Below are 22,169 nucleotides of genomic sequence, written 5' to 3' on the forward strand. Positions count from 1 at the left end.
GCACAACATCTTGAGTTTCACAGCAGGTCAATGTCACTTCATTACATATTCACTGTAATTGAAGTTAAACTGTCTCTTTTCTTACGTTTTCTAAAGTTGCTTTTAAAAGTAATGCGTTACAATATTGCGTTACTCCCTAAAAAGTAACTAGTCTAATTGTGTTAGTTTGTTGCTTTTCATGAAAAATAATGCATTGCGTTACATTTTCTCACCTGTTACTTGTTTTTTAATAACAACATAAAAAAAGTTATGTTTTTGGCAAATGTGAAGGCCCTTCCATGCTGGAAGTGAAATGACTCAGGAGAAGAAAAATGAACACTTTACGAAAAACAAAAGGTATAACACTGTGATGTTTAAACAAAGTCATTTTGCTTAGTATAGATGAATTGGATCATCAAAGGTCAATAGCAAAGACACTGGTTAATAAAGTGAGATTAAATACATAAATTATGTATTATTCAACATTTTAATTATTGCAGGTTTGCTTAAAGGGGTGGTATAATGCCCCTTTTTACAATATGTAAAATAAGTCTCTGATGTCCCCAGAGTGTGTATGTGAAGTTTTAGCTCAAAATACACCACAGATCATTTTTTACAGCATGTTAAAGTTGTCACTTTTTGAGGTTGAGTAAAAACATGTTGTTTCGTGTGTGTCCCTTTAAATGCAAATGAGCTGCTGCTCCCGGCACAGAGGGCGGAGCTTCAAGAGCTTGTGTGTGTTAGCAGTTCCGATTACCTCACGCAGCTAAACCTCAAGCACTAAAATGTCAGAAACTGTTCTGCCTTTTATGTTTAAACTGGAGTCGGACAATGATGGAGAGACTCAAGAAGAAGTGACAACATGTAGAATGCAACAGGACGTTTCTGAATGGTTAGTTGATGGATTTATGTTGCTGATGTGGAGTTAACTATCTTCAAGTCTTTGATTAGCAAATTCTGTCATGATATTCTATAAAATCGCTTGTGTGGGAACTGTTGTAAGATGCCTGCAGAGTAACATGCTATTGCATTTGTATTACGTATTGTATTGCATGTGAAAAGACGGATGCGACAGCTTGAGCAGACTGTGGTGGGAAGAGCAAATGACAGACACAGTGGGAGTGGTGTCAAGCCTCTGAGAGGCATTTATTAAAATAAATAAAAATAAAATTTCCAAAACTGGGGAGAAATAAAGTGTTAAAGGTGCTCTATGCGATGTCACACGTTTTTTTAGGCCGAAACATTTTTGGTCACATCCAGCAAACATCTCCTCACTATCCGCTAGCTGCCTGTCCCCTGAACACACAGTCTCTGTAGACAGACCAGGCTCCACAAACGGCAACAAAAACAAACTGGCCCAGCCTGGACCACGAAACATAACAAACACTGTTCCAGCCAATAATGATTTGTGGTTGGGGGTTGGGGGGTTAGTGCGTGTGCACATGAAGGGGGGGGTGGGGGGTGGAGGAGAGAGAAGCATGAAGAGGGAAGTTAGCTAGAGGAGAGGAGCTCCGCAGTACTTGAGCGAGCTCTTAACGCATTATAGTCCGTCACGTCTATTGCGATCTCAAAATTCCGGCCAGTTGATAATACCTACAATATCAAAATCGACTGCTGGCGGTAGATCCTTTTCCTATTTAGCACCAAAACTTTGGAACAGTCTTCCTAACATTGTCCGGGAAGCAGACACACTCTGTCAGTTCAAAGCTAGATTAAAGACACATCTCTCTGACCTAGCATTCACATAATACACTATAGACTTCTATAATTCAATGTTAGACTGCATAGATTAGGTCAGCCGGAACCGGGAACACTTCCCATAAATCCTGATGTACTCGTTACATCATAAGAAGAATGGCATCTACGCTAATTTTAGTGTCTTTGTTTATCCCGAGGGTTTTCCCGCAGCCTGCCGGATCCAGGCCGTATCCAGATCTGACGAAGGACCTTCGCCTGGACCGATGACAACGCAGTGCTGAAGTGCCAACTAGTCTCTCCCTATGGAGGATCCCTTTACCACTCTACAGATAAAGCGTTGCCGGAAAAGTCGTTTCGTGTACCTACCCCGAAGTGATAAAATAAAATAAAATTCTGTATCAAAATTTATAAGGAAAGACCAGTAGTTTGTTTAGGCTTGGTTTGTAGGGAATTAGAAATATATTGAAACGCACATAACTATAGACCCCTTTTGCGCCTACGTCACGGCGCTAGCTGGAGGCAAAACAAACGGAAAACTGGAGGCGGTTAATACAAACCAGCACAGATTCGGCTACATAATAAGGAGCTTAAATTATTATTTTTATTATTAAAAGTCATCTTGTTGTGTTCTTGGGTGCAAGAATCAATGAAAAATGAGTATGCTGTATCTGGAATTTTTATTTCTAGAAAATATTCATATCATTAAAATTGCACCGTAGTGTCACTCTTTACATTGTCGTCTTGGCGCTGGCTAGGCAGAACTGCGGATTGAACCACACAAGTCTTTACATGACCATTCAGCACATAGTTATATTATTATAGGCATCTAAATATATTTATATGTCCTCAGTTTCTCTTTACCCTCAGTTTCTCTATCGGGTAGGTGTAGAAGTCAGGCCACTCAACCGGAGGTAGCGTTAACATTAATCCTGTCAGTTGGTCCATTGACTGAGCGTGTACGGTCATCTGGTTCCGTCCGTTAAAATTAACTTTTGCAAATAACAATCGGCATCCTGGACAGTGAGTGACCTTGCACATTAAGACAAAATCGGATTTTCTCCAGTCATTGTTAAAAAACAAGCTAACAAAACTTGCAAACTAACGTTAGTGAAGCGGCCAGAGGGATCTTTCTGCCTCCAGCTAAGCTCCGCCCACACAAATACGTCACCGTGTTTACCAACTGTAAAAGGGTCTATAGAACCAATTCTTAATGCGCATGTGAACGCCATCAGCGTTTATCACAGGTTCGCGTTTAAAGTCTGTGTAGAGAGAATGGTGTCGTCTTAGCGGCCCGCTGGCCCCTAATTTAATAACAAATGATCGTTGCGACCGAAGCGAATCAATCAAAACTAACTTTAGCTGGAAAAATAACTTTATTAAAGAACCGCTATAAAGCCAAAACAATCTCTGTTACCTTAAATTATACGTTTATCTCTGTAAAGCTGCTTTGAAACAAACAACAACTCTACTACAACTCTTCCTCTTCTCAACATGGACTGCGTGTTCCCGGGGGCGGGGTTTATGTCAATTTTAGGGTTGGTGATGTCACTAACCCGGGAGGAATGTCGTGTAGTCCAGCCGTTTGTTGTAGTCTTTAAAGAACGATTTCTTTAAAAGCAAATATCTTCCTTTGCTTTGAACTTTGAGCGTTGTAACTTTGCAGATGTTGTTTATGCTCAAACAGCAACATTACACACTAAATAAAGTTAGAAAAGTGAAATCATAATCAACCACCCCTTTAATAGTTTGCAATTCCCTGTTTTTATTCATTTTGAGGAATACAGAATTTTTTTTGTGGAAGTGAAATGAGTAAATGCCTCCTTAAAATTTAAGTCTAGAATTACAATAACCATCATGTTCACACGCCTCTGCACTTACTCACGATTTCTCTCAACACGGGAACAGGAGAAGTGTCAATCAATGAAAAAGTAATAAAAAAAGTGATTACGTAACTCACATTAATGTGTTTCCCCCCAAAACTGGTTGTGGCATCATTAGCATTTCTAGGTCACCATTTCTGACCCATTCTTTGCCGTTTGCATCCAACAATTTGTCAGTTTGTTTACACTGTCCAGCAAACTTTTTCAAAAGAGCACCTGCCAAAAAATGGAGGGTGTTCTATGTCATTTTCCCACCAATATTAAGCTTCACTGTGCCATCCTGGATGGGGCTATAAAGCCGCCATCAAGATATACTATCAGGGGTTTTCAAACTGTGAGAGAGGGAAAATGTGGGTCGCGCAAAGTCACTTGGCTGCAGCTAAATTTACGTTTCAGTGAATGACACACACATAAACAGACACAAGTAGTTTAGTTCGAATCGCAAAGGCTGTGATTTAATTATGTCAATATATGCACTGCATGTTTCAAAGTGAAACGTGCACATGCAACTTTGTAATGATAGTGTTTTCAGGGTCTCAGAGCCACTCATGAGACTGCATTACACCGGAGAATTCAAATGTCATGAAAAGCATGTATTTGACTACCTACCAACACAAAGGGAAAATATATCTTTAAAAAGCATTTCACATGCACACACACATGAGCATGAGGGCGTTTTCTGTGCTGAACACCACAATGAGTTTAACAGCAATCGCAGCGCGGATTACAGTTCATATCCATTCCATGTTTTAAGTTTTTATGGACATATTTTACATAATCTTTAGTGTCTGTAAATGGAGAAATTGAAAGGTGACAATGTTTACAGTTGGACATTTGACAGTATTTTTTTATATATTTTTTATTGAATAATTAATAATAATTAAATATTTTTTATTAAATACTCAATTTCTGTCCTATCAAATGTTTGATACAACCATCTAAAACATTTTGGTGGGTCTTGAGATAGATTATACTTGTCTAATGTCCTGGAATGGAAAAGTTTGGAACTCCTGTCTTATTTCACTACCGGATGAGACAGCGCCACCCCCTTAAAATATACTTCTTGCAGAGTCTTTACTGAAGACATTTCATGATTGCATTATAGCAGATCAGATCTTCAACATGTAATAACTACACCTCTGAATAGTCCGGCAACTTGCTCATATACAGTAGCTGTCAACAGAGATTGTTGTAAAGCCAGTACACAGGGCAAGATTAGTGACACTGACTGGAGTCTCAATTATAGGACAGAAAAGTTTATAATGACATGCTAATATTTGTTGCTGGTATTGCATCTTACTGTACCTACACCCAAGAACAACAGGCAAATAGAGATTGCATACTGTTATGCACTCAGAAATATAGTGAAAGATTCTCTTCATTTGAGTGATCCAAGCTTTTTCTGATGACTGATGCTCAATATTTGGCAGCAGAACACAGATGTAAAAGATAATAATGAACCACCATATAGGAAATGTCCACCAATATACATACACATAATTGCATAGATTAGAAAAAATCTGTCATGTATGTTTTTTAGAAAGGTATCATAAACACACATTCAAAATCAAATAATTGTGTTATGGTGTCAATTATAAAGCAATATGTTCAAAATGAAGATAAAAAACATAGAACTTGAGCTGAGTTAACTCTCTAGAGATCTGTACCAGATCCAAATTGACACCGAATCACTTCTTACCCAAACCTTACATGCATAAATTAGTTTTGTTACAAAAAAAAAATTATAAAAAAACAACAACTCAACCTTAGATAGACCCGAGTCCGACTCAATGACAACTTTTTAGAACCCGCCTGAACCGCAATGTAAAGGGAAGTGGCGTCAGTCTCCAGGAGGGTTTGTAATTTATAGATTAGATGTAGATTTAGGGTGTATGTTAATGTTGTCATGTTGTTAAATGGCAAAAAAAAAAATTATAGAAAGTTGGCATTATTCATTTGGCTCCATTTGGTATAAAACCACATTTATTTAAAATTACTCAAGGCTACGGACAACTAATATCATGTCCGAGGTACCTGCAACGGGTTTTCAGGTGCAAGTAAACACATGAAGACCAATTCTAATGCTTAACTGCAAAAATGGCTAAAAAAATTAGAGCAGCTTAAGTGTCCAAATAACTCACGGGGTAACTGGACACATGCAAGCGCTTGAGTTTTAACACATGATCGATGTTGCTCATAAAACAGTGTCACTGACTGACATCCAAAGGGGGAAAAATCTACTGAAAAGCATAAATAGCATTAAAACTAAACAACTATGCTGACGCCACTGATATATTTTATTTATTACATTTCATTTAAATAAGACCAGGAATAGCTTGACTATATCCATTTGTGACCTCTGACACCTGCACTTATGCCTGATGTGGTAAGTTGTAAAAAAAAAGATCAGCAGTAAAAACAAGAGATTTCATTACCATACCGTGATGACATGAGGCGTGCTCTGGGCCTATGTCTTCTTTAACGCTGCCGTGCCCTCTTAACCTTGCTCTCTGGTCTCTATAAGGCTTCACACAAAGCTCTAATGAATGTTAGAGCCATACTGACAAAGATGTCTCCAATCCACTGCTATCAACTGAAATCACTTTGTAAATCATGGTAATTTCTTTCATTCCAAATATGAGGATTATTCATTTTCTAAGGTCTGTATCTATTTGCTTAATTGTGGAACTCAATACAATGATTACTAAAAAAAGACCTAGACCCAGATATAAGTTAAATTATTATTATTACCATTGGATGTAGACTTGTATGGGATATTTATGAAAATAGCTGTGAAAAATGTCTATACACATTTTAAGGAAAATGGTAAAGGGTTTACATGTAGCAGAAAGCCACAGCAGGTCAAGCATACGAGCATGTTAACACAACAGAAATCATTTACTCCCCCTTATGCCATCTGAAACCATTATAATTTTCTGTCTACAGTGTAACATTAAGAAGATATGTTGCCTAATGTCTTAGCTTGTCATTTCTCAACAGTGGACAATGACCACAACAAACAACACAAAAAAGCATAAACTAGACCATATAATGATGAACTATATTTGAAGTATTCTGCAACAGAAAATCTTTCTGTGAGAAACAGACCGACATTTAAGTTATTGCTGAAAATCCTCCCTCCTCTTTACCTCTCAAATCACATTTACACCTGCACACATTCGAGACACAGCAAGTTTGAGTTTAAATTTGAACATATTGAACAACATGATACAGAGGAGAGTTTGAGCTTCAAAAAAACAAGGTTTGCCTACTTTGATGTATGGACTACTTTTCTTGTCCTTTTTGTCACTCTTTGATTGACATTAAATTTAAATAACATTGTTGGACTATAACTTTTACAAGAAAGTTATAGTCCAACAATGGGGGTGTTAATAATGACAGAATTTTTATTTTGGGGTGAAATATTCCTTGAACTGAGGAATACTAGCACACTGTAATATGGTACACTACAGTATAGGGGCTTTCGACTGGGTAGTTATAGGAACTCGGTTACAGGAACAGAGGAACTAGCCAGGGGTGCGTTTCCCAAAAGCATTGTTAGCCAACTATGTTCGCAAGTTCCGTCGTTATCAGCATAGTTCAACGAGTCAGTGTTTCCCGAAACCATCGTTCTGACGAACATTCGCAAACAGCATCGCAAAGTTGTGTAGTTGGAACGACAGCTCTCGACCTGTGGTTAGAAGCAGAGTTTCTAGTTTGCATGACATGTGGACTTAATAAATCCTTATCTTGAGCAAAATAAGCAAGCTGACATTCAGTACAACCTGTGTCTTTTATTTAGAATACATACAAATGTAATTTACATCTTTTAGTTTGTCAAGAGATTTAAAGCACCGTTTTTGAAGAGTGCGCATGTGCGAACGCGCTCTACTATGTAAGAACGAGCCCATGATTGAATCTGGAAATAAAGCAAAATAACTGAGAAAAATGAGAAATAGTCCTCAGATGTCATGTCTGTAATTTATGGCAAAACATCTAGCGTTAATTCGATCTCAAACAGATGCATTAAAAGTAGTTATTACTCAACCACGTGCATGGCGTCATAAACCAACGTGGTTAAACGACCACTTTGCAACAATACAGTTTCGGGAAACAGTCATGACTAGCTAGTTGATTTCTTCAATGATGCATCGTAGGCTACTGTGGTATTTAAGCAGCGAGTTGCGTCGTTGTTTGGGAAACGCACCCCAGGGCAGTCCCCCCGAGAACTACATTTTCTCCTAAGGCCATTTTCCTGGTAAGCCGGTCAACAGCAACATCATTTAAACGCGGCATTCAATAACGTCTACAACTAGAGGATGGAAGACGCCATGATCAGAGCTGTGTTTTTATTGTGTGTTATGGGTTTCATGATAAAGGAAATGGAACGTAGACGTACAAGTTATGTGATAGAAAGAGCAAATAGGAAGGCTAAGATATCAAATCTACTGACAACTTGCAGTTCTACATCTGAGAAAAAAACAAAGCGCCGCAGACAAAGGCAAAAGGTAAATGCTACCTATGACTGTTTTCCATGTTCGTGGAGTAAGTTTAAACTGTGTGTTTACATTGATTTTTAAAAATGGTGTGTTTCGTATGGCATGCGTTCAGCCAATTAACGTACACTTACGTCACAGGTAGTTTTTATTGTGCTGGGTTAGACCTACTCTGAACTGTAGTAGGACCTAATTTAGTCCCCACAAAAGGCGTTCCTATAACAAAAATCATTCCCAGTTCCAGTGGTGTCAAAAAATGGGTATCTCTGCCAATAGTTAGAGCTACAAGATTAATTGTTTAAAAAAAATTGTGATCTTGATTCAAACACGTGTGCGATCTTATTCCGTAATAACAACGATTCACCTGTGTCTATTAAACCTTTGACAAAATCACACCGGAACATTCTGATCTGTGTTTGCACTGCTGTAGACCCAGAGAAAAGCATTTATCATGTGTATAGGTATGAAACAGCTTCACAAACAGTCTTTTCAATCACACAGTATTGATATTTCTGTCTTGCAATAATTCAAATCATCACAGAAGTACTTGAATAAGTTCACATTTCATATATAAACACTGATGCAATCAAAATAGAGCAAATCCCCTTTTGAAAGTAACATGGCGTTTCAAATAACGATTGTATAGATCGTTACACCAGTAGGTGGCGACAAGTGACTGTTAAAAAATGTATTTGTCGTTGAATTTTCATTCAAGAGTTTTGTTCAAAAACGCTGATTCATCCAGTAATAAAACAAGTGAGTCATTTAATCATTCATTCAACCGATTTAAAAAAAATAGACAGCAGCAATTAATATTTTGTCAGATCCTCTAGTAATTTACAGTAATATTTTATTTAGTTGTCTGTTCAGAACTGTGGGAGAATTGTGATTTCTACTTGAAACAACTACAAAATATTGTGATTCTCTATTTATCCATAATCATGCAGCTCTACCAAATAGTTATAGGAACTATGAAAATGTTCCTGTGCGAAAGCCCCTTATATGTGCAGTTTCAAAGTAATAAATGAAAATTAATCAAGACCAGGGTGTCGTTAGACTGTTTTTACTGTAAAATACTACTGATAAGTCGGAAGTCCTTGTCTGACAACGGAGATTACAGCATCTGGGGTGCGTTTTGTCAAAGCCAACTATTGTCTTACAACACAATTTAACGGAACTTGCGACCATAGCTGGCTTTGGGAAACGCACCCCTGAGAATCATTTTCCCTAATAAGATTTCAGCAATCATGTTGTGTATTTTTAGAATTAGAACTAATGATGCCAGATTTGGAAATAAATCACTCTTTTGATCTAATCTGACAAAACTGTTTTTTTATTAATTTGGACAGTTCACTCACACACTAAAATCTTTTCACACCAAAATAGTAACAAGATACTTTATAAGACAGAAAACAAAGAGAGCACTGCATGAGACATTTACCTACTATTCATTGTAGGAAATGAAACCTGCAAATGTCTTATCATTTGAGTACAAGGAAGCAGCTCGGCTCTGTACTGCAAAGCCAATTTATATAAATATATCTGTAACAGTATCCGAGAAAAAAAAAATATTGGGACACTTTTTGATGGAGGTCTGTGCCTCAGTACTGATGAAAAGCTAAAAACGCCCTTGATCGACACATATCTCATAGTGATGATATAATATCTCAAAGATATTAAAAGTCACAGCACTACAAACTGCGGATGCTCGAAAATGTGTGGTGGCTGAAACGGGTCAAATTAATGTTTGCACTTTCAACACAGAGTGCTGGTAGGGGGATTGCCAGAAGATCACATGGTTTCACCGGTGAAAGAAACCTAAAACCAACACCTTTTGCGTCCAAGAACATGTGACGCCCAGCACTCGCTCATACACACACACACACACACTCTCTACATAATCTAATTCAGCAGAATCTACACCAAATAATTAGTATGTCACTGAATGATGACATAAACAGTTGCTCCATCCATATATCCATGACAGTATCATATACATGGTGTTGTCACCGTTTAGCTCCAAGTAACCACAACCCGTCCACCCCGGGCTAAACTCACAAGTTCCAACCTCAGGTTTCAATCTTGCCCTTAGCAATAAAACTAAAAACAAACATCTTGTTTTATTTCGATCACAAGCAATATCCAGTTTTAAACAACCTTTAGTTAGCTGTGGCACCTCTGTGAAATGAGACAACTTCTTACAGGTACCTCTGTGAAAGGCAAGTGCATAAATCTGAAGGGGGTTTAAGTAAAATCCGATCTGAGTGCTTCTGACAAGCGTCTCGGGACCAACAGTCCAAGAGTCTCCAACATCCTACACCTCTGATCGAGGCAACATGGATTAACATTGGAGGAATGGTGGGGTACAACCGAGTATTACGAGCATCATCAGCCGAGCCCTGAAATGAAGACCCAGGCTATATTTAACTCTGACTCCATACTCTGTTGGATGGGAAAAAGAGTATGGCAGCACAGTCAGCATCTGCTGGAACAATAGACCTGACACATTAACCTAGCCATAGGGGAAAACTTGTATAGTCTTCACATATAGCCTACATTTATAGAAGTATGGTGGAGAGCAAATAAACATTGAAAAACTTTGTGAATATGTAAAGGATAATGCAAACTGGTCACAGTTTAGATTAGGGTCCAATTCTCACTAATAACTAACAATGAACTATGTCTTCTGCCTCAATAAACTCCTAATTATTGCTTATTATTAATAGTTATAGGGTAGTTGTTAAGTTTAGGTTTGATTAGGGATGTAGAATATGGTCATGCAGAATAAGGCGTGTAATATGTGCTTTATAATATGTGCTTTATAAGTACTAATAAACAGCCAATATTCTAGTAATATACATGCTAATAAGCAACTAGTTAATACTGAGAGTTGGACCCTAAACTAAAGGGTTGACACATTATCCTGCTTACTACACACCCGCTTACAAAATAAATAAATGAATAAATAGACATGAATTTTTAATTGAGTTTCAGTATTCATTTATTATTTATTTTTGAATTATTTTATTGTTTGAAAAGAAAGACCACAGCATTATTTCGAGACATGAAACCAGCACAGCTACGGAGGAAATAGTTAGCCTGGGACAATGTTCAATTCAAATTTAGTGGTCATTGTACAAAAATATTTGCCAGCAGAATGTCACAATTGACAAATCAAAATCAAGTATTTCAGAGAGAAATATTTTAAAACCTTTTCCAACTTCCCATATGAATTATTTAAAATTCCACTTATCTAATTTACTAGCTACTAAACTACTGGACATATTTAAAGTATATGTCTAGCTATACTGTGTAGCCTACTGTAGCTCAACTTAAATCATGACGAATTAACATTCATCACAGTTTTAAATCCCAATCCCTCAATATTCTATCACATGTTCATATCAAGCTAGACACTTCTGTCAAGTCAAGGTCAACAGCATATTAAAACAACACTGAAATCCAAAAATTTGGGGGCCAAAATGAATCCTGCAGCTTTCCAGATAGAGACACAGCATTGCCTTCACTCGACTGACCTATGCATCATGCAGTGCGCTCTTGACCACAGCTTTACCTTTTACAGTGAGGTAAATATTTCCACAAACCCTTCGGTCTTTGGTCTTCCTTCCAGCTGAAGTCTTGTCTCTCTTGCCCGAGGCCAGCGCGAGCTCCAGGACAGCTGTTGCTGACACATAAACGTCTTGAATGAAACCTGAGATTGAGCCGCAGGTATAGAGGATCATCACTGGAAAACTCTTACATGTGCGGGTGTTGAAATACGCTTTCTACTTTACCTTCCTGGAGCAGATGCTTTAATGGGTTGTTTTTACAGTAAAACAATTTATGTATTGCCTATAGTCTAGACTACAGAATGATTCGCCCTCCCCCACGGGGGTATTTAAAGGTTTTGGTTGTATTATAAAGGAATAGGCCTATTTAAACCGCTTGTTTAGCTTCTTTGTAAAATGAATCTAACGAAAAGAACCTACACCGTTAAGGAAAATTATAACAAAGCTTACAAGAAGTGCACATTCATCAGTATCGCACAAATAGTCAGATAATCGAATGCGAAAGTTCACACACGAGTATTGTGATCAAAAAGGCGCGAAGAAAAAGTTAAATCATACCAAGAGTAATCGATTACTAAATAACTAAATTTCATTCAAATTAAATCAGTTGAATTAGTGCATTGTTAGCCCATTGTTATTTTTATGTTTTAAATGCTAAATTTGTCATGAGTAGCCTAATAAATGTATATATATATATATATATATATATATATATATATATATATATATATATGTGTGTGTGTGTGTGTGTGTGTGTGTGTGTGTGTGTGTGTGTGTGTGTGTGTGTGAAACAGATATAGGCTAAAACACACACACACTCACACTTTCTCTCACGCACACACCGACTGTTTAAAGTAGATCATGCAGCTGAACAGAAATTTAATATAGTTGATCGCTCCTACTGATAATGTTGCAGATGCTTCTTGGAAGGGATGAATGAAGAACTGTAGGCTAAATGCTAATAACAACTTTTTTCTGAAAACCTCTGAACCTATTCACATCACTATTTGCTCACCGTTTAATAGTGAATGTCTAATGCACATTATTCACATCATGACATGTTACTGTAAATACTGAAAAGGAGCTCATGTTTGAAAACTGATATTGATGACGTAATACATCACACTGAATATTGAACATGTAGCGCCATCCTCTGGTGTCACAAAAATAAAATATACAAAAAATTAAGCATTATTTTAAATTTTATAAATTCTATTTTAATATTAACACATGGTTGAAAATAGTAAAGTATAAACCAAACAGGATATTAAAATTTGTCAACATGCCAAAACACTTTGCCATACATTAGACAAATGTGGAAACAAATATACAGTGGCCACAAAATTGGACACAAGCCACTCTTAAATATGTATGAATGCCATTGCATCAGATAAAATATGTAACTAAGTGGCAAAATATAAATCAAGTGTCTTTTTTCACACCTAACTTTTTAAAACTAAATTGCAGCCATTTTTGCTTTTAATCAACCAAGTTTTTGCAAGTGATTTAGGTAATCAAAGTTACCCTCCAGTTCACAGTGTCCAATCAGAGTTAAAACTGGTGCATTTTCATCACATAAGCTATGCACTAATGTTTGACAACAATAAATATGTTAATAAACATATACGGGCCATTCTACAGAATTGGTTCAAAGTCAGAGTTGGAAACATCTTGAATTTATTTATTTTTCCCCCCAAAATTTTTGTTTGTATGCAAATTATATAATATCCAAGGTACACATTTCTAGTAATTGTGCAGTTAATTCTCATATTGCATTTTTAGAATGTTTTGGAATATTTTTCCTCTCCCCAAATTTGTCACTACCGAAACACAAAAATACATAATTTAATGAGAAGGCTTATAAAGGCAATAACAAAAGCCTTTTAATAATTTTAAAACTATTTCAAGTGTAATTTATGAGATTTGTTGTATTTTGAATCCAATCTTTCTTTGTAAAAGGCATAAAGTTTATCATACTGATTTCAAAGTTAAGGATTCATTAGTTTGACTATACATTGAACCAAACAATATAATAACATGTTGATAATTCAATATACTTATTTTTGACCAAACATTTCGGTCATGACTGCACATTTTCAGTAGCGGCCACATCACATTAAATAATTTTAACTCACATACTAAAACACTACTAAAACATACTAAAATACTAATGATTTGCATGACTGTAATAAAATGTAGTTTATTTCTCCCAAATAAAGGATTATGTGTTCCCTTTTGTCACTACCAAAACAATGATGACATGTTTCGGTCATTACTGTTTCGGTAGTGACAATTGTAGATTCTTTTGAGCCTATCTCAAAGATGCTAATTAGTACATGGTTACCTAGCACAGTTTTGAACAGTTGTACACACTTAAAAACAAATTTTTATGGACTAACACACACAAAAAAAGTTTGCTTAATTGGAGAAAAAGGGTGTTTAGCAGTGACGTTCCTTAAAGATTTTCAGACTTTTGAACACATTCATCTCAAAATAATGGGACCTATCTACTCACCATGACGCTATGAGAAAATCTAAAAGTTTTTTTTTTTTTTTTTTACAATGGGGAAAAAATTGCAAAAATTATGCAAAAATATCATTTTCACAAGTTGAAATTTAGGGGTTAGGGTTCGGGACAGCCATCTCCCAATTGAAAATACCCAATAAAAAATGATTTTATATACATTAAGCTTACTGATATTTTAAATATTGTGCGATTATAGAAGGATCTTAGTAAACATCAAAGATTTGAATACTTAAATTTTTTGGTTGTGGGACAGCAGTTTGCACCAATTCTGTAGAATGGCCCATGTACCAAATAAACAATAAATATACACTATGGACAAACATATTGGGACACACACACCTCTTAATTATAGAATTCAGGTGTTTCAATCAGACCCATTACCAAAGGTGTATAAAAGCAAGCACCTATAGGCATGCAGTCTGCATTTACAAATATTTGTGAAAAAATGGGTCGTTCTGAAGAGCTCAGTAAATTCAAGCGTGGTACTGTGATGGGATCTTCAACAAGTCAGATTTTATCCCTGCTAGATATTCCACGGTCATCTGTAAGTGGTATTATTGGAAAGTGGAAGCGTTTAGGAACAGCACCAACTCAGCCATGAAGTGGAAGAGCACATAAAGTCACTCCCTGTTGGTGTAATGTTTATGTGTCCCAATACTTTTGTCCATATAGTGTATATAAATGAACATTTACATGACCGAAAAAACAACAACCATATGTGATGTGTGAAAACATTTACGTAGTTATCATGACAGTGGAGTAACAACATAACATGTCAGAGCAAGCTGAAGTGCATTTGTCATAAAATGTCCTCAAGTTTATGCAGTAAATTCTTGCGTTGCCATTTGGAGAGTGTTGTTGTCAGTTCGAGACTTGTATTTCTCAATCTCTTTTCTTATTTCATTCTGGACCTATGAAATCCAGTAATTAGTTTATCACAAGAGGTCATAAAATATTTCTTTATATCTTCATTTGCTATTAAAAATAAATTAGATCTTACCTCAGTGTTCATGAAGCAGTATAACAATGCCACGATGAAACCCTTAAAAGAAATGGCAAAATTAGTATGAGTCATGCCTTTTTTGAGAGGTGTTTATTTATGATAGGTTTTTTTATTGAGACTTTATGAATTTTATACTTGACTATGTTTCTGCATGCTGTAGCTTTTGTATTTCAAGTGTATTTACTGTAGAGGGCACAGTTTCACTTATGAACAAGCTCCATAGAAGCATCTCTTAGGCTCTTCACCACCTCTCAAATGAGAGAGATAATAACAACACATCTTGACAGCTTATTTCTTAAAGATGGCTATATTGTAGGCTGCAATATAGTTGACATTCCTGGGCTACACTGTAGCTTGCATTAACCCATAGTGCCTGAACTGTACCTGGAAGGAACCTAGCACAAGTTCAAACAAGAGTCTCGCCTCTAGACCCACATGCTCGGGAAAAAGAGCAAATACGGTGTAATGCACTCCAAAAAGAGGGATGAGCAGAAGAGTTGACTTAGCCAGTCGCCTACAGAACACAGTGAACACAAATTGTAGTTTTAAAAAAAAGTGAATGGTAGATAATAGAGATCAAGGCTTCTTAATATATATAATGTGACGTATCTGTAACATTGCCTGTAACACAGTAAAAGGGGCCATTTACACTACACCATTTTCAATTAAAAAGTAAACTTTTTATGCTGAAAACGCAAACCTTTGAAAACTGGTTTCAAAGTGCAAGTTTTTAAAAACTATACTGCTATCTTCGCCATGTAAACTACAAAAACGCAATTTGTGCGCATGCTTTCTTCTTTACAAAGTGACATTGCCAAACTACTGGCCTGGCAGCAAAATACAGCGTTTTTAGTTTTCATGGGTCCGTGTGAACGGTGATCATTTGACAATGGTGTCATCTGTACATCATTGTTGTGTAACCGTACTCATTGGCTGAATCTGAAATCGCCCCCTAAACCCTCTTTCAATTCACTATGTTAGTCCACTAAAACAGTTCACTTGAAGGAGTGAGTGAAAACGAGTGAGTAAATTCGGACAGCCGTTCAGTGTACATCGGCTGTACACTAGTTATTGCAAGTGCAATGCGGGATTGAATGAGTGCACTCGGTAATGTCCACTATGGTTTTGGACATCACTGCAAATGGCGGTCCCCTTAAGGGTAGGGGAGAGCAGGGCACAAAGTAACGCTTTTTGACTTTCTCAGTTTGTGTAAATCTACTTATGGTTCAGAGTATTTATTTTTTTCCCACATGTCTAGTACAATTATGTGGTTTTGTTTTATTAATACAGTATATACTTTTTTCTTGATATACTCCGAAAGAATGGAAGTGAAATGTGACAACATGCCCCATAGGTGGGGTACATTGTAACATGTGTGGGGCACATTGGAACATGACCATATGACAGCTTAAAATGTTATCTGATCTAATAATAAAAAATAAATAAAAATAAATATTTTCTAAATAAAATACAATTAAAAAACTTTTTCATATAGCCTAAAATAATGCCAATTTTTAATAATTAAATATAAACTCATTTTTGAGTTTTGACTACGAACACAGGAAAACACAGCTATACAACATAGTTCAAAACATATAAATAATTAGTAATTTCTGAACATTTACTCTCAGTCTTTATTCACCTTTTTCTCACGTTTTCTCAATAAAATTAATAAAAGTATAGAATATAATAGCATATTTCTAATAGGGGCACATTGTAACGCAGTGTTACAACATGCCCCCGCCTGCACAACTGGGATTTAAACCCTGCTAGTGGCTTCAACTGTTAAATAACATCTTGGAGATTAAAATAATATCAGATTTGTCTTATTTTAAATAAACACAAAAAATAGAGATGAAAAATTAACTTAAGTAGGAAATTTACTTTTGCTATGGTTTAATAAATGTCTATGGATAACAATTTTGGCGGATTTTTTTCTCTATATAGTGTTGATATGGCAACTAGTAAATACACAAAGTTTCGTCATCCAAGCATGTGCGGAAGTATTTAAAACAAGCGTGTTACCACTAGCCCCGCGTTAGGTTGTGCCCCGCGCTCCCCTATATTGGGGCGATTATGGATTCAGCCATAGTGTGCTCTATGTGAGATCTATATTAATTACTTAATACATCTCACCTGTAAAGCCGCCTGTCTCCTCTATTTGATTCTGGGGTTTTTGTCTTCACAACTATCATCCTGCTTATATTAACAAACACTACAAAGTTCACCTGTAAAGTTTAAAAGTACAAACATTTTTATTATTTTGATTTAAGAAGTATGATGTTCAAATGTAATTTTTGTGGTAAGACACTGAAAAATTGTAACATCTAAATTAATTGGTCACTGAATCAGCCCAAATATGTTCATTTATACCCAAAAATGTTCTTTATAGATTAAATCAGGTAGAAATATTTTTTTTGCATTGACATGAAAATGCACATTCCGAACTTAAATGGTTGTAATTCAAGAATGGGTTAAAGGTACACTATGCAACCCTCTAGTCTAGCGTTTAAAGAACAAAACTGCATGCATTTTGCAGAAGAACATTGTTTTGGTTGTGCTTCGGCTCTGTGTGACTGTGTGGATGAATTTGACCCTTCATAATAGATAATGCTTTACAGTGAACTCTGTCTCTTAGAGAGCTACATGTGGCAATTTATCTGTTTAATAAAATACTAATCGGAGTAATAAAAACGCCATCTCCACGTTGCTTTCTCAACCTTTTAAATCCCTCAGTCCTCGCCATCTCGGAAACGTCAATGATTTATTACGAGCTCTGTTGAGTTCTCTTTTTGCTAGCAGACTCTCTGTTCGCCATTTTAACCCATTTTTTGTGACTATTTGCCACGCCCACACCATACACGCGTCAAAGTGACAGGTGTTATAGACTTACCATAGTGAATCAGGGTAAGACAAAAACACGTTTTGGAAGAAGGATTGGTGATGTATTGATCATTTAAATTTTGTGAATTCTGAACAAAAAGTTGTTACACCTTACACCATTTTTTACAGTGCACTAAACCAGAGCCACAGTTTTAGGCATAAACCTACAAATACCTTTTCTATAGTTTTCACTGAATATTAAACTGGGATAGGAGTGTTTCATTGTTTTTTGCATAAACTTACAAATACAGAAAGCAAAATGGGAATTTTGATGATCCACCAGTAGCCACTGTCCATGTCATCCCAGCACCTACCAACACATATAAACACAGGCATTTATGATACACTCAAGTACATAGATAAATGTTAGCTGCAGATTCTAATGTTCTCCACAATAATCTCATCCTCACCCATAATTGTCATATTTCTGCTTGAGGAATGTCCATATGATTACTGTGACAGATGGAGTCCCTGTAAGACAGAGAAAAGAATCAACGAACACTTCAGAATAAGCTTTGTGTGTAAAATATTCTTCCTGTCATGTAAAATGTGGTTTTACCCCAGCCAATAAGAGTATACCACCAGAAGAATGTTCTCTTGCGGGCGAAGGTGAAAACTAGCAGTGTCTGGAGATAAAGTCCCTCAACGAGCAGCCAGTAGAAATTTGATAACACACAGTACTGGAAGAACGTCACCACAGCCTTGCACAAGACCTGGCAGATGAAATACAGCATTCGGTTATAGAGGATCAGATGATCTGATTTATGCTATGGCATTTATTTTGCATTGATCTTATCATTCATTTCGTCGGTGTAATGTACAGTGGAGACTGTGCAGTGATTGATTGTCTCGTCGGCGAATAACACAGCATCTTTCACAAACACTGCCAAAGCCCTCAGGATGAATGTGGAGAAGAGGTTGAGGTGGATGTAGGTCCGTGTGCATAGAAGCTTTCTGTTGGATTAATGAAAATGCGACACTATTACGTGATATCAGCATCCCTTGAAGCATGAATAATATAGAAAAAAAAACTTCACCAGAATTGAATTCCAGTTAGAATTACCTAAAGATGCAGAAGATGAAGACCGCAATACAGAGAGAACCAATGGACACGCCGTACCCAACGGTGTATATCAACTTCACCATGGCAAAGTACTCTCGCTTACACAGTAAAATGGAAAATATCAAGTTTAGATGCCACTTGATTCATCTTGGAGTATCCATTTTATCTAATCTAAAGTAATAAATTAACTTTTTCTTTAAAGGTGATGTTTGTAATTTTTTTTTTCCAATATTTAATAATTGCTTAGGGCAGTAGTTAAACCTATCCACATCATGATTTGCACAGTGAGCTGAACAGCTTAATTCTTAATACTGAGCTCATATTGATAACTTAATGCAAACAATGAATATCGAACATGTAGCGCCATCCTCAGGTGTCACATACAAAGCATAACAAAACAGTTTAGACACAAAAAAATGTATTTGGACACTTAAGCCACGCTTAAATATGTATGAATGACTTATCCAATAAAACTTCAAACCAAGTGCCATTTCTCACCTAACCTTAAAAAAATAAATAAAAAAAGCCAATGGGGGAAGGGGAAGTGTTTAAAAACCATTCAAAAAACAGATCATTTTTATGTTTGATGACGCTGGTGGTGAAAAAAAGAAATAAAAATCACACACTTCACTTTCCACAACATTGAACAGGATTCTATAGAGAAGTGCAATAATCCATAGCATTTAGTTACGTTCATTTAATATCAAATACGATTTCTTCAAGGTTTTTACTCTGTGTCCAGTGTCTTCCTGCTCTGTGCTGTTGTCCTGAAAGCAGGCGCTGTAATAAGGCACACTCAGCCTACTCCATCCCTCAGTAGTGCAGGTGCGGGTGATCAGCTCTAAAGAAGTCAATCATAAACACTTTTACATTTACTGTACGTCACAGCATTGGACTTTATGGCCACAATCCTAGAAAGAGTACAATTAATGTGTTGAAGCTTTGATGTGTGTTGGGTCCTAAGAGAGAGAGAGAACTTTACCATGGGAGTTCAGGAGAGGAGGTGGACAAGACACTGAGACTCTCTCTCCTACACTGACTGCAGGCCAGCAATTCACTCCATCCCACTCAACCAGACAACCTGAAGACATCCACAATTAAAGATGACAGAAGTCTTCTTAATCAAATTATCAGCTACATTAAACTGATTCTCATCATCATATCCTGTGAACTCCTGTAACTGTTAATGCTAATGACTTATGTAGTCTTATAGCAATGCATCTTATAGTTCTGTAAAGAGGTTGCATAAAATAATACAATGAAAAGCAATGGACTATGGTATGCAAGATAGCAAAGATTGTCTGTGATTAATGACTTCATGCAAAGCTGTTGTTATATGGCTTCAGAAAACATCTAGCGCACAAATTGACAGGACTGCTTTTATGGTGCTTTAACAATGCAGGTTGAATTTCAATCTTTTATAAATCTCAGTATTTAAAAGGGAATTGAAAGAGGAAAATGAAATAATATGTTAAATGCTTTATCCTTAGTCAGTCCCATATTTGCAATTGATCAGAATCAGGAGCTCTGGGTATACATATATAATACAAGAGAATAAAAAGAACATTTAAATAAGTAAAATGAAGAAAAATAAAAATACTTAAAAAAAAGAAAAGAAAGAAAATAACATACATCTAGATCGGAAAACATATGTACAGATTTTTTTTTCAATTTTTACCTTATCATTTGTATTTACATGTACTTAAATCTAAACTCTAAACCCTCAGGTTGACAAATGCCATAAGAGTACTGAATTATGAATTAAAAACATGTAGTAATTGGTGTGCTGTATCTGTAAGCCTGAGGATATCAATTCATGCAAATAACATGATAAAATCAAAGGATCAAAAGTGTGAGTCGACATCGTGATGAAATGTTATCAGTATCAGTGCTTATCTGTGACTTAACTCACCTTTATCAGTAGCGTTAAAGTTTAACAAAGACTGCGTAAAACCGATTTTGAGCTGACATTCAGCTTCATTCTTCTGCAGATGCAATACTATAGAACATTCAGGATGAACGGTCTTCACCTGAAAGGCATAAGTGCATGCACACTATAAGAACTTCACAGAAACATTGATCTTTTGAAATAGTTTTGAAAAAAAGATAACAAATAATAACTTACCCCTTCACATGTACTAACTATAAGAGTCCAGATGACAAAGCCATGATTAAGGTCCATGATGTTATTTCTATTCAAGTCACCGATGTAAATAATTCTTGGTCTGGTCAGTTATGGTGAACAAGTGTAGCTCTATTGCCCGTTGTTTTTGTCAGTAGCCTTCACACATATTCCAATGCTTATTCAGTAATTCTCATCTATCTCTCCAACCTGTTTCAAGCAGCAGATGGTGAGATATACCCAGATGGTACAGCCCACTTTTCTGGGTGTACAGGGCCCTTATCACCTCATGACATTAAAGTGTCATTGTTATTTTAAAACAAATCTAACAGTAGAACCCTAACTAAAAAAAAAGATTTCTTTCTATTACCTTTACAACATTCAGCATCTAGAACATTGATTCTGAAACTATCCCTTGCATTTTGTTAATACTGTAAATAGGCTGTTTTTTTGTGTGTCTACCTTGGCATTCAAGGCAGTCATCCGTCTTCTACCTGCCTGCTCTATCACACTAGGGAGCTTAAATGAGTCTTTTAGCCAGCACCATTTACTGCATGAGTGAACGTAAATCACTTGTTCTGAGTTAAAAGGATGACATTACTTTAGAGGTATGCAAATGACAAAATCCCTCCAATCCACATTGTAATTAAACATTTTAAAAAGGGTTGATTAAAAAACCCCAATTATGATTCTAATGCAGTTTAGTGTCTCCTTCACAGGGTTAGGAATTGAACCGATTCATTTGCTTGTTATAGTATGGACAGCAGTAAAGTTTTTTTGTATGGTGCAGATGGACCATGCCACTTTATCCATCCATTTTTAAAGCATGTCCTTCCCCTGAGGAGCTGAGGTTAGGCTGAAAGAAGACAATCATGAAAGATACATTCATACAATATTCAGAAAGAGAGATGTTCTGAGGGGATGAAAGTGAGAATTTGAAAATGACAGA

At 36.3% G+C, this 22,169-nt stretch overlaps 2 protein-coding genes across 2 annotated transcripts in view; both read right to left on the reverse strand.

The window, feature by feature from the left end:
* Window positions 1-11,751, reverse strand: part of scn4aa (sodium channel, voltage-gated, type IV, alpha, a) — a 51,929-nt gene extending 40,178 nt beyond the window's left edge. The window contains exon 1 of the mRNA XM_081392604.1: window positions 11,628-11,751. The gene's annotated coding sequence lies outside the window, so the exon portion shown is untranslated. The remainder of the gene's footprint in view (window positions 1-11,627) is intronic.
* A 3,216-nt stretch (window positions 11,752-14,967) lies between these two features.
* On the reverse strand, window positions 14,968-21,280 carry ghrhr2 (growth hormone releasing hormone receptor 2; the record flags this gene model as incomplete). The annotated part of the gene is made up of 13 exons (XM_081391966.1): window positions 14,968-15,060; window positions 15,150-15,191; window positions 15,537-15,666; window positions 17,289-17,380; window positions 18,279-18,345; window positions 18,446-18,506; window positions 18,595-18,748; window positions 18,857-18,989; window positions 19,099-19,196; window positions 19,830-19,939; window positions 20,081-20,179; window positions 21,011-21,128; window positions 21,224-21,280. 13 exons carry the CDS (start codon window positions 21,278-21,280, stop codon window positions 14,968-14,970), a joined length of 1,254 nt encoding a protein of 417 aa, XP_081248092.1.
* Window positions 21,281-22,169: the final 889 nt, after the last annotated feature.

This window comes from Scardinius erythrophthalmus, assembly GCF_964197995.2.
Source record: "Scardinius erythrophthalmus genome assembly, chromosome: 18".
In the NCBI taxonomy this organism is placed as follows: Eukaryota; Metazoa; Chordata; class Actinopteri; order Cypriniformes; family Leuciscidae; genus Scardinius; species Scardinius erythrophthalmus.